We start from the raw sequence: 14,260 nt of genomic DNA on the forward strand, positions 1-14,260 counted from the left end.
GCAGAATGTTCTCGTAACAATGTCTGCAGTTATCTCCAGTTTGAACTAACCCTTTAAAAAGAAGCTTCCAAAAATACTAAGCACTGCAAACCGAATACTGGAATCCGTACAGATTCCACCACCATGAGTCTGCAGCCTTGCCATTCCATGCTTTAGGGAATGGCTGCTTGACTTGGGAGCCTCTTGTGTCTAATGTGTCGAAGTATGCTCCGAACCTGAGTGGGAAGGGGAGGTTTTATGCATGCACCCGATTTTGTTTGTCTACCAGTGAAATGTCTGTGTGACGTTTTGTGTCGTATTGTTTTGGTGTTATGCCACGTCCTTAGGGCCTGCCAGGCTTCCCCACAGTTGCTGCCCTACACAGCAATCAGATCCTCACCGTCAAGGTTTGTGGATGATATTCATGCTTACTCAGTCAGAGGCACAATCAGCATAAGGGTGAACAAGAGCCATCCGTGGGTTGTCCCAGCTTCTGCTCCTAATGCCAGGGGACTGTGTTGGGCACCTGGGACCTCGGGTGTATCAGGGAGGTCAGCTATGGCCTAAGTGAGAACCTCCTGAGCATTCATGAGAAGGAGGATGAAGTTAAACATGTACAGTGACAATCAAAGGCGTGGCTTCCTAGGAGGCTGCCTCATATCCATGGCTGGATTCACATACATCCCAATGCTCTGTGATGCTTTCACAGCCAATTAAGTAATTCTAAGGACTCTAAGCTTGGGGCGTCGACACCTGGTTCATGCCACATTATGCTGGTTGACAAATCTGACGGAATTGGAACTAGTGCTCTGTCTGTAGACCTTCTACTCGAGGTGCAGAATGCAAGGTCATTCTGGGTCACTTGCTTCTGGAAGTGGATGCACTAAAAGACAACTGCCCCCCAAAAAAAGGCATCCAAATGATGGGGTACACAAGGGACTCATTTCTAACCAAAAGACTCATTCCATTTCAAGGCTGTCTTTCTTCCAGAGAGGCTGAGGGTCTGTCAGACATGAGCACCAGTTCCATTTTATTTAATGGTCATTATGAGTCTAATGTGTATATCTTTATTTCTTCCTTGGGGCCTTCTGATGCTTATTCCTCAACTCTCTCATCTCTGAACTTCAACCTTTGACCTCACCTGACTGATCAGATGGTGTTTCCTAAAATCAATCATGGCTTTCTCTCTGCTGATCAGCAGCTCATTAAACGCCGGCTGATTAAGGTAGTGCTGCTTCCTGCAGGAGTCTGATGTCTCCTTCGCCTTCAATTATTGCTCTGGGTGCTGTTGCTTTGCATTTATCTCTCATGCATGGCGCATAGATGGTGGGTGGGTCTCTGTAAATATCCCAGAATAAGATTGTGTCTGGTGACTTACAGTATAGAAAGCCTGCCTGGTTTTTGTTGTTGTTGTTGTTGTTGTTGTTTAATCAAGACAACTTCAGTTGTAACCAGCAATAGACATAGACACATGGTTCCTGAGCCCTCTGGCTCTGATAAATTATACATCTATTATGAAATAGAGCAGGAGCCCATTATGCTTAATCTTTGATCCTGTGAGTAAATATATTTTCCAACTGAAAATTCAGCCACCCATTGGTCATGGTAAATGTGTCCGATAGAGCATTACCATAGACACCCTTAAACAAGGGCTTTATCCGGCTCTGGATGCGGTAATAAACAGGGCACTCCAAGAGCTGCGCTGCCAGGCTGAGAGCTGCTTCAGTTTCATAGCATCTGTTTGGCTCTCCCACAGTAAAGATTTGCTCCTTACTTACAGGTAGCTTGACAGTGGGCTTCATATTTATGGTGGTCTGGTTCTTTAGGCGTAAATGTAGATTGGATAATATGAATTTAAAGTGCTGAAATAGAACCTGAATATTAATTGCTCATGATTATTGTTGGTTCACTCCTTTCCTCCATTCCAGGGTGACCAAGGACAGGCAGGGCCTCCAGGACCCCCAGGCCCTCCTGGTCCAAGAGGCCCACCTGGGGACACAGGGAAGGACGGTCCCCGAGGAATGCCAGGAGTACCCGTGAGTTTCTTCCTGGATTGTTGTCCTCCCAGATTTTGTTCCAGGTTAAGGGGTAAACAGTGAGCTGGAACAGGGGGCAAGGGACTGTAGGGCCAAGAGGTCAGGTGACTAGAGAAGGCTGGGGGGAGGTAGAAATAGAGGACAGTCAGCGTCTGCAGGGCGCTTCAGCAGCATTCACTTCATTACTGGGCCAAGAAGAGCCGGAGACCTGACGACGGCACCTGGATGGATCTTAGGTGAGCTTCAGGGAGTTCACACTGAGAGATGCCCAGTCTTGCCTGTGTCCTGCCTGCCGTTGGGTATGTCACTGCCTTTTTGGGGTGAAGTGGGCTATTAGTGAGAAAAATGAAGCCAAATATTGACAGTGTTTTCTTAAAGGCCAACAGTGGACACAATAAAGCCCCACGCTGCTAACAGAAAGCAGGTAGAGCTTATTAGTATTGATCCCTTACAGATGACCTGGCTAAGAGTTGTTAACAAAACAAAAATTAATGACTTCAGCACCAGAGGGTATGACCATATTATCACTTTTTTGTGATAATTTGCATCCAAGGCTTATCTAATAGAAACCATTTTTAAATGATTTCAACACTAGAATTTGTCATAGCAATAAAAAAAAAATGGGGCATTGATAACTGATAAGTGATATGACTTGGTACATGCAGCCCAATAATTTAAAGAAATATACGGACAAGATTTTTAAAATGACTGGGTTGATATTGTGATTCCAGGGCTAGAAATTAATGTTTATTGCTGAGTTAAATTTTACTTAATGCACTGCTTAAACTGTTTCCATTGGCAATTTTCTAGTTCAAAAGTAATGATGAGAATGTTTTCTAACAAAGTAGAAATACTTAAAAATAAAACCGGGTTGGGGGTGGGGGGGACTGAAATCAGCAATAGCTGTTAATGTTATTGTACATTGTCTTTGCATTTTAATGCACATATTTTTGTATCGCTTTTCCAAGGATTAATCTATGTGTGAGGATACAGGGCATTTTATCTCTTTTGCTGTCATCCCCAAAGTCCCACTTCCCTTTCTGAAGGCTGTGTGTTTGCTCATGTGAAATTAGGAATGGACCCAGCTGCTCATGGGACTGCTTTCCCTGAACATTTGAAGGTGTTCAATTCATCCTAACCCTACCTGCTTAATGTCTATCATTTTCTTAGAGTGATGCTCCTGGGGAGAGCCTTCCATGGCTTTGGGGGATTGACAGCTTTCACTGACAGCTAGTCACCACAGTGGCTGTCTTCAGATAACCAGTTAAATAACCAGTTAAAAACATTTGCCAGGAGAGTGCTGTGAATTCAAGATCAGTGTGGGCAGGCTGGAGAGATGGCCCAGCAGTTAGCACTGGCTGCTCTTCCATGGAACCCGAGTTTGATTCCCCACACCTACGTGGAGGCTCACACCCATCTGTAACTCTAGTTTCAGAAGATCTAACACTGTCTTTTGGCTTCTTAGGACACTGAACACACATGGTGCACAGACAGACATGCAGGCCAAATATACATACACAGAAAATAAATATTTTTAAAGATGTATTTTAAAAACCAGCATGGGCTACACAGTGAGTTCTACCAGTCTAGAGAATAGTGTGGAAACTTGTTTTTAAAAGAGCCCAAACGAAGAAACAAGGGTCTAACATGTTATTGGTAGAAAAAAATGCCCAGATCATCAAATATTATGTACTATAGAAGAAACAAATTTATGCTGGACATGACTGTAAGGAGACAAAGATAAGGGAGCTGGGAGACGCTCAGTAAGTGCCACACGAGCTTGAAGACCAGAGTTCAAGCCCCAGCATCCATGTCAAAGCTGAGCACAGCAAGCAAGTTTGTAGCCCATCACAGGGAAGGCAGAGACAAGAGGATCCTTGCTGCCTGCTAGCCGGACAGTCTAGCCAAATCAGCTCTTTGTGATATGTTTACATTCTATTTAATCTTTTAAAAAAATGCACTTGACATTCACATGACTGAGAAAGTATTAGGGAAAAGAAGATATTGAAAAATTTTAAATATTTTTTAATTACTCATTGTTATTAATTTTTTAAAGGGTGAACCAGGGAAACCAGGAGAACAAGGCTTGATGGTACGTATCTCAGTTTGTTTTTTTAATAAAAATAATAGAAAGCCGGGTTATTAAAACTATGGTCAAGTTTATGAGTGAGTAATCAACCTTTTTGTATGATCCATAACAGAATCAGTAATTTATGAAAGTTTATTAGAAAATAACAGTCCCTACTTACTGCATGCTGAGGATCACAAGACTGTTGTCTTAGGGTTTCTATTGCTGTGAAGAGACACCATGACCATGACAGCTCTTATAAAGGAAAGCATTTAAGTGGGGCTGGCTTACAGTTCAGGGTTTAGTCCATTGTCATCATGGTGGGAAGCATGGCAGCATAGAGGCAGACATGGTGCTGGAGGAACTGAGAACTACATTCAGATCCACAGGCAATAGAGAGAGGGAGGGAGAAGGGGAGAGAGGAGAAAGAGAGAGACTGGGCCTGGCCTGAGGTTTCAAAGACCACCCCCAGTGACACACTTCCTCCCCAAAGCCACACCTCCTAATCCTTCTAATCTTTTCAAAGAGTTCTGAGCGTTCAAATACATGAGCCTGAGCTTATGGAATGAATAAGAATGGTCTTACTCAAACCACCATAACTATATATCCATAGAAACTATATATCCACTCTGCAAGTGGAGCTAACTAGTGGTGGAATGAAAGCTCCCAGGACCAAACCACACCCACCACACAGAACTTGCTCTTTTCATGACTTGTATGATCAAAATATATATTTGGTCCAGAGTATTTTAAAAGAAAATGATAAAATATTTATCATCAGTAGCACCCGTATGGAGGGACAGCAGTAGCTCATGGTGCTGCATCAGTGGTACCCGAGTGGATAGACAGTGTTAGCTCATAGTCTGCAGACTCAGAGTGAAAGAGGAATTCCTGGAAGAGCAGGATATAAATTCTGAAATTGTTTTAGGCACCTATAATTTCTGTCCTGGAGACTCATCAAAATCTACTCATTTCATTCATTCCTACATCAAAATCTAGGTGGCATCCTCGGAAGCCCCGTATACCCCGAGTCTGTGCAGACTAATTGCTCACTGGCTCCCGCTCTCCACTCTGGCACCTAGCACAGCACCCTAAACTTATATGGAGTACTCTGGAGTTAAACGGGTGCTCTGGAGAACTCCATTCCTGCTTTCACTGTTTATCTATTCCCCAGGATGGATTAGAGGAACCGTACATAATCTCATTTTCCGGCAGTTTCTTGTTTTATTTTTATTTATGTTCTTGGAGTGCCGGAGACTGAAGCCAGGACCTTACATAGGCTAGATACCTGCCCCACTAAGGCATTTCCACTCCTGATTCAAGTCCTTAAGTGTAAGTGCTGTGCCTAGCCCCAAATGAATTATAATGTGTTCTTACTGTGCTTCTATTTCCCATCTCATAAAAACTTTCTCAAATGCAGATAAATATTGACCATAGTTTCTGTAAACCTTTCCGTCTCTCTTTACAGTCTTCAGATGAGTTCATGTCTCATTTTCTAGATGCAGCCAAGAAATGTAAATGAAATCACAAATGTCCCAAGGATTTGTGGGCTTAATGATTGTCTAAAGTGAATTTATAGATGATCCCTTTCAAAAGTGTAAATTACTGCTTCAAGTGAACATTTCTTTAGTATGCAAACTAGTTAAATGCTGTTGTAAATCTCAGTGGTTCCTCACAAATGAACGTAAGTAGTGTGCTAGTCAGACCGATAGCTTGAACATTTCTGTTCCCCCATCCCCAAACCCCATCCCAAAGACAGCCACCATTCTGACTGGTGTCATTGTGAGTTAGCTTTGTCTGCATTTGAATTTTATACTAATTGACTCGTACAGTATGTCCACGTTTGTGTCTGGATTTTTTCATTCAGCATTGTATTTGTGAGATCATCTACTTCTGTTTTAATAGCCTTCACAGCTGTTCAAAAAAAAAAAAAAAAAAAAAACCAGGAGGAAGAACCTTACTTCCTCTGTTACCCTGTTAAAACTACATCAGTCAGAGCAGCGAATGAATGAGTGCCTGTCTGACCTTGGGCAAGCCACTTAACCTCTCAATTTCTCATCTGTACAGAAAAAATAACACTGTCTTTGCCTGCCTTAAAAGGTTGACAGAGACAAATGCAATAAATTAGTGGAAATCTCTTTAAAATATGTAATGAGAACTATATATGAGTGTGTTATTATCACTCTTTGTTCTCCACATAGTACAGGTGAGCATAGAGTTATGTAGCAGATGTGTTCATGAAGGTTGTTTTTAATATGAATCAGATTTTAATGAATCAATCTATTTTAAAATTGCTGAAGAATTTGGTTCTTTAAAACAGTCCATTTTAGGGTCTTTTTGTGAAGCAATATAACTCCTTACTTCATTTTCTCAGCAAAATGAATTGGTGTGTTTTATACTTGCCTGCTAACATAAATGATTCCTTGTGCATTTTAACCCATCCCAAAAAGAGTACCGGGAATACATTTGAATTTTTGTTTGTTTGGATTTGGTTTGGTCTGGGATTTTTGAGACCCATTTTCTAGCTTGCCGTTTTCCAGGCTGGCCTGGAAATCACTTTGCAACTCAGTCTGGCTTCAAACTCGTGATCTTCCTGCCTGGCCTCCTAAATTCTGGGATGATAGGAATGTGGCATCATATCCAGCACTTATGGTGGTCATTTTTATGAGGCAAGGTATCTTGTACAGTTTTTAGTGTGTGTGTGTGTGTGTGTGTGTGTGTGTGTGTGTGTGTGTGTGTGTTTGCTCATGCTCATGCATGCTCACATACACACATACACACTCACAGTGTTTTATCCCAGAAGTCTGAAAGAAAGAAAGATGCCCTGCCCCATTAGTGCTAGCTTGAAAGCACTTCATGTGTGACGTGGTCTTTTTCCTCTGCACAGATCCATAGACTGTTGGTAGTGATTGCAATTCTGCATACCTTGATGCATTATGAGCAGCAAGTGAAGAGCTGATGTGAAATGCTCTGTGAACCACAAGGAATTCCATAGATGAGTAGCATTCCTCTTGAGGCAAATGTCAAAGCTATAAAGAATGGCTAAGTAATCAGTGACATTATAGCATGTCAATACTGCAGTTGGGAGTTCTATTGGTTGTTGTCACCGAGCCTTCTGTGTGTCACATCACATTATCAATTTTTCATGATGGTACTTCTCATCTGCCAGTTCAAACAAAGCACAATGAATAGCCTCGCTCTTTTCCTCTCTGGATAATCCCCCGTTGGTTTGAGTTGCTCAGTAGTGCTTGTTTAGATGAGGGTTCTAACGATGCACTGGAGGATCTTTATGAACTTCAAGTGTCTCTGATGATGAAATGAGGAAGCTAAAACCAGCCTACAAAGCTGTTTATGAGTGTGTCAGGTAGGGATTTAGTTTTCATAATCCAGGATGGATCATTAGACTGCACAATAACTATCCGAAGATTAACAGCATGCCTGATACAGTAAGAGGGAGAGCCTGAAGTTCTGGCAGGCCTGCTTCCCTCGAATCCTGCTCAGCATCTAGTCTGTAAATGTGGCCTTTGGGCTTTCTGAGAAGTTCTGGGGAGATTTTAAAGACAGAATCTGGAACTTAAAATTTTTAACTATATCTAAATAAAAGCAGACACTTCCCCCCAGCACACACTATACTATAAAACCAGGCATACAGCTGAGAACTGGCCACAACTGGAAGTGCTCGGGGTTGGCTTCTAGCACAGGTCATGTCCAGATCTGTCCTCCAAGCCTGCAGTATTCTAAATAGTTGTTCGAGTCATATTTATTTGTATATATTATTTGTATATATGCCCTCTTCTCCTGTATGAGTGCTCTATCTGCATGTACAGCTTTACACCAGAAGAGGGCGTCAGATCCCACTCTAGATGGTTGTGAGCCATGATGTGGTTGCTGGGAATTGAACCCGGGTCCTCTGGAAGAGCAGCCAATGCTCTTAACCGCTGGGCCACCTCTCCAGCCCTAGATGGCATTTTTTAACTCCTTTTAACCCACGCCTATCTCCTAGTGTGCTGCTTCCCTTTTGTCAACTGGACACAGCTGGAGCCACCTGGGAAGAGGGGACCTCGATTGGGAAAATGCTTCTATCGGCTATCAACAAGTCTGTGGGGCTTTTTCTTCACTAATGATTGGGTTAATGTGGGGGACCCAGCCCACTGTGGGTGGTGCTACCCCTGTCGAGGAGGTCCTGGGTTGAAAAGAAAGCTGAACAAGCCAGTGAGCAGCACTCCTCCACGGCCACTGCTTCAGTTCTGCCTCCAGGTTCCAGCCTTGAGCTCCTACTCTGACTTCCCTCCATGATGGATTATTAGCTGTAAGATGAAATCAACCTTTTCCTCCCCAACTTGCTTTTGACCTTGGTGATGTATCACATCACTAGACAGTGAACTTAAACACCTGAGTGCTGTGCTCTAATCTGAAGTGTCTGTGTCTGTGGTGTCTTAGGCTCTTGCATCCCCCAATTCTGAAACGCTCTATTCCTTCCGGTTTTCACCCAGCTTGTATGTACACTCCATAGCACAGTTATTCTCCGCTTTCTGTGTCATAAGAAGACTTAAATCTTTACTCCCTGGGCTTTCATGGCATGTAAGAATTCAGGAAAAGTTACCCACTAAAGTGAAGTTTGGACTTGTGTAATTTGTAATTTGTAGGTAATTGTAGTTTGCTTTAGTTCTGCTTCTAAACACATCAGTACATCTGAGTCCAATGAGTCCAGCAATGCTGTTGAAAATGTTATGTGGATAACAGAAGCATCAATAGCATTTCTGCTTCATTTAAAACGAAACTGGAAGGAGCGATGTGTGAAGACTTGCTTCAAGCAGCTTCAGTTACGGTGGCCTGCTGGGCTACAGTTGATAAACTCATTGATTTCCCCAACTGAACTTTGACCTGCCTGTTCTCTTGCTCAGCAGATGATAGGCCCTGGAGAACACCGCAGACTTCTCCCGTTCATTTGGCTCCGATTGAGAAAGTGAGACCCCGTCCCACTTCCCTGGGTGTGTTTGTCCCTAGCTGGTGATGTGTTGTTTCCCAAACAGACAAGAGAACATAGACAAGCTTGCCTTCTTTATCTGCAGCTGCCCTAGTGGCCCTGCCTGGAGCTCAGCCCAAGGGGACTCTGGATTGCCAAGTGCACAGGCTTCTTTAGGGGTAGCTGAGGGGCAGACACATTCATGTAGTGGGTAAGGGAAAGACGGTGGTTTTGGTTTGGTTTGTGGGGGGGGGAGGGGTTTGAGGCAGGGTTTCTCTGTGTAACAGCCCTGGCTGTCCTGACATCTGCTTTGTAGACCAGGGTGGCTTCAGAGATCCATCTGCCTCTGCCTCCCGAGACAAAAGGAAAAAAAAAATTCTTATGCAAAATGTACAAAATATACAAATACTAACATTTTACAGACCAAGATAATGAACTGTTAAATATGTTCTATCTTCTAACTTTCACAAAATTATTCTCATGGTGATTTGTAAAATTGAAATTCAGTAATTGTGTACTCCTAAAAGTTCAAAGTCTGAATATACTAGCAAGAGGAAAGCTGTGACGAGCCTCCTCCCTAGCCCCTAGGCTACTCCTTCTCTTCCATGCCTTCACCCACCCCTCACCTTTATGTAACTGACTTTATAAGACTCATGTTCTCCACCGCTCACAGGACCTAACTCCGAGCACATCCCACAGAATAATCATTATGATGCTTAATGTTGATCGTTAACTTGACTGTGTTCGGAAACACCATGAAAGCATTAGTAAAGTACACCATTGGAATGTGTCTGTGAGGGCATTACCAGAGAGGTGTAGCTGAGTAGGAAAGACCCACCCTGAATGCGGCTGGCATCATCTCTTGAGAGGAGGAAGAAAGCCCACAGAATTACCAGCATTCCTCATCACTCTGCTTCCCAGTCTACTGAAATGTGAGCCAGCAGCTCTGACCACCAGCCCCCATCACTGTGATGGACTCCATCCCCAAGCCTTGACCAAGTAAACCTGCCCTCCCTTACACTGTGTCTTGTCAGGTGTCAACACAACAATATGTCATGGCAATGTCCCGTGTTCTAATTTACTGTTGCGGACACCAGGGGTGTGGCTCCCTGTCAGAAAGAAAGAACTGGAGGAGAGAAGGACAGCTGTCTTCAAAGTGAGCAGAAGTCAAGTGAGCAGAAATGCCCAGGGCTCTTAGTATCCCAGCCATAGTCTAGGTCTGGACAATTGAGGTTGCAGGCTGGCCTGTCCCTTTAGACGCACAGACTCCTAACTGTGAGACCTGCGACCAGGGAAGGGAGTTTTAAAATGCCTTCTTGCTCACTCATGTCTAGAGCTTCAAGTGTCTGAGGGGAGGTTTTGAAAAGTAGCCTCCTGCTTTTTCTTTAAGAAAATGCCACGTACTTCCACATTCCCTCACCCTACGTTAGAACTGTCTGCTCCTTTGCTCTGTAATGCTTGTCCCACCGTACACTAGCTGCTGTAGTTAGAATGTTTATTAAACTGAATGACTGATGTGAATTATATCATTATTGTTAATGGTATTTGTAATAATAAGGTACCGATACCTAAGCTACTGAGCTTATTCTTTCTCTCTGACAGTGTCCTGTCTTACCACAGGTAGAATTAAATAGGATAAACACAACCGATTTTCTACAGATTGTCTTTTCAGTAACTTCTCCTTTTCCTTCATGTTCTACAGATCATTTAGAGTATCTATGTGCTCATGAATAGCATGATTAAAGGATCCATTGTCATGAAGACAGTGGAAAAGTAATCACTTCTATTTCTAGTCACGGTGTGTGGCTATTTTGAAATCAGATATATTAAAAGAAGCCTTAGAAATCATCTAGCCTATCACTTCACAGATTAAAGAAAAAAACGAGACGAGCATAAGTGATGTGGCCAGAGTGGTAGAGAAGACAGTGAAGAGAACCATGTTAGACTCTGGCTCATTTGCTTGCTTACAGTTGTATGGGCTCCACAGTCTAAATCCACAGTGTCCAATGCAATGTCTACTAACTCTAAGTGACGAGTTCAGAATCAGTCTCAGTAAATCAAAATTAAAGCTTTCTTTCTGGAAACTTCACTAGCAACATTTCCGGTGCTCAATAGCCGTGTGTGGCTAGTGGCTCCCCTGTCGGATTAAGCAATCCAGAATGTTTTCATCATCACAAAACCCTGCACTAGACAGCACTCACTGGCCTTCCTAGACAGAAAGCAGGCCTGAACACACGAGTCTATATTATACTCTTAAATTTAAGACATCTGTGAGTCACAGGATATGTAGATTCGAGGAGTAGCGTTTCTTAGCATTGTTTATTTTAAATATGGTGAGAGCTTAGATGCCCCTGCATACAAATATTCTTTTACTGACTGCCGTGTGGTGTGATAGGGCCTTTATGAACCATAAATCTCCTTTTATGGCATTCAAGGGAAGCATATGTAATCACAGAGGGCAGAAGAGCCTGTTAATTTTTCTTTCTTTGGGGGTCATTTCCACTTTGGGTTCAGCACTAAGAAACAATTTATTAAATATTCAGAAGGGATAGAGTGAACTAATTTAGCTGTGGGTATCTGGTGACTGTCGAGTCTCTGTTTTGGAACCTGATAGTATAGATGCTTAAATGTCTAGATCTGCCTTTAATCGGTCCATGCTATTTAATGCTCCATTTTTTGTCTTGGATCCTGCTTTTGTCACGTGATGAGAAAAATGTATCACCTATTTAATTTCCTGAGCTTAAGAAACCTCCCTTCAAAAGGTCATAACCTCGTGATTTTGAGAAATACCAGTAAATGAATTGCCCTGGTTTAATATTTCCCTATAAGTCAGCACATGAGATAGGGCAGTCCGAAAACATTTGCTCTTTTTAAAAAATGACTGCTCATTAGAGCCTTTGCCATAAAGTGCTTATGAACGAATATGACACCAAGCCCTCTCATGGACAAGGTGTGAGTTTTAGAGGAAGTTTTTCAAATAATAGGAGTTAGTGGGGAGAAACGTTACAGAAACAAAAATCCCAGATATTTAAACAGAAACAACTCCAAACTGAGGACTCTCTCCAGTTGGTAGTGTTATATTTTGAGTGCTAAAATAATGGTATCTAGTAAATATAATTTTTTATTTTTTATATTTCAATTTATTCAATAATTATTTATGATAAGTACTTTCTCAAGTCCAAAAGATGTAAAATATATGTCCTGAGGAAGCTTCTACTGGATCTAGTAGATTTTCATATGTAAGTATATTAAAGTATAATCGTTTGAAAGGTACTAGAATGCAGCAGAAAACAAGGTTTGTCTAGGCATCTTGTCAAAGACTGTGAGTCGTGACCCTGGGTCCCAGAAGAGTGATTAAGAAATTCAGATAAAGTCTAACAGGAGAAGGAAATGGACTTCATGGAAATATTAACAAATATGCCTTAAGACAGGGCCCATAAAAGACTAGGTTTGTGTAGCGCTGAGATGTAGCAGTCTCGGTCCAGCGTTCCACTAGAGCCACTACAGTACTACCTCTAAGTCATTGGCCTTGCCGTAGAGGGTACCAGGGCAGCAGTGCTTTGCATCCTGTACTTCCCTCAACAGTTGGTCTTGCTGCTTCCCCATGCTTAAGCAATAAACTCCAAATCTTGTATATCATCACCTAAATTCTCCTCCAGATGTCCATGGTAGATAGAATTTCTGTCTCTTAGCCTTCAAGTAGGAGATCAAGTCTGTACAAGTAAATCTTAAATGAATGCTTCTTGACTGAGGCAAATTGCCCTTGTATGTTTCTTCTTTATAAACCAATGTTATGGATTTTGTGATCTTGTGATGCATCTACCCAGGTTAATTAATACCTTTCAAAAAGTTGTGATGAAATTCTATAACACCAACCCATTGAGAAAGCCCAGTGCTTATGTTTTATGATTACATATGCTATACATCTCATCATTCTTTCCATTGGAATCAGCTTTGAAAAATATTTCCTTTATTTTGGCTGACTTTTATTGAAACAAGGGGAAAAATTTAAGTCAAAAGGAAGTCCTTTTAAATGGCTTAATACTTTGGGCTTCTGTCCTCTTCTCCATGCTGTGTTAATTTTTTTTTCCTTTAGAAGTTGATTGTATATTCTTGTATCCAGCAATGACCAGCAGCTTCCAGAGCTCTGGGTTTTACTGTTAGCCATCAGGGACAGAACAGGAACTGTGTCCACCCCCTACATCATTTCCTAATAGCAGGCAACCAGAACTTGCCTTAAAACGTCTCCCAAGAGGCATCCGAAAGCACATCGTCTAGCAACTCAGCATCCTGTTTAAGCAATTAATACCTTAGTCAAATCTGTGCTTGTGTCATTAGGGTCAGAAAAATTCATTTTCTCCCAAACAGCGGTCTATCAAAGGAAATGCTTTTTTAAATGTATGTAAACTAGCAGCTGTAGCCAGTGCATGATGCTTGTAGAGTCATTTGTTACTCGGCTGTCTGCTTTGAAGAGTATCTTGGAATGATAATTCTATCCACTGTCCATGTGACTACTCGCACTCCGGTAGAGACCTTAGGCCATACATGGTACAGTGTAACTAAGATGTTTTTGCTTTATTGCTCTGTAGAATCTATGAATAGAAATCACTAGGGAAGAATTTACTCCAGTAGTTTGGGAGCTACTGTAATAAGCCAATAGCAGTGACATGACTCAAAGAATAGAGTAAAAAATCATGTCATTCCTATCCTGAGACACTATTGTTTAAGGTTTCAAGAAGGAAAAAAAGGAATGACTATATGTATTCTATGACTATAATCATTCCTATAATTTTTATCATAATCAAAGCAAGCACATTGTTCTTCTGAGCCCTGACTAGATCATGCAGCTTCAATCTACCTTCTCTCTCCATTTCCTGTCTCCTTCTAACACCCATCAACCGTCCTCTGGTGTTCTTTGAAAATACACGCGTTCCTTAGTTTGGCCTTTGTACCTGTCCCCTTGCGGCTAACATTCTCCTCACTCACCAGGCGTCCGGTCTGCCTGACAGAGCTCTAGTCCAGGGTTGCCTTATCACTGAGTCCGTCACAGAGCTGCTGGTTTGAACCATCTACCCCTCTCCTTCTCCCTTCCCTAGCCCCTTCTTTGCATTAGCAATCACGTCACAGATTGTTGGCTGTCTTTCTACATTCACTAGAACGTGAAGCCCGGAGGGCATGTAGTCACGGCCTGTTTTGTTAACTGCTGTCTCC

The 14,260-nt window shown here is 42.2% G+C and overlaps 1 protein-coding gene across 1 annotated transcript in view; it reads left to right on the plus strand.

Moving 5' to 3' along the window:
* Positions 1–14,260, plus strand: part of Col25a1 (collagen type XXV alpha 1 chain) — a 391,109-nt gene that overhangs the window by 290,465 nt on the left and 86,384 nt on the right. Inside the window, exons 8-10 of the mRNA XM_059266229.1 lie at positions 327–386; positions 1,908–2,015; positions 4,072–4,107. Of these exons, the coding sequence (XP_059122212.1) occupies positions 327–386; positions 1,908–2,015; positions 4,072–4,107 (204 nt within the window). The remainder of the gene's footprint in view (positions 1–326; positions 387–1,907; positions 2,016–4,071; positions 4,108–14,260) is intronic.

Source organism: Peromyscus eremicus, chromosome 6 (genome assembly GCF_949786415.1).
Source record: "Peromyscus eremicus chromosome 6, PerEre_H2_v1, whole genome shotgun sequence".
NCBI classification, from domain to species: Eukaryota; Metazoa; Chordata; class Mammalia; order Rodentia; family Cricetidae; genus Peromyscus; species Peromyscus eremicus.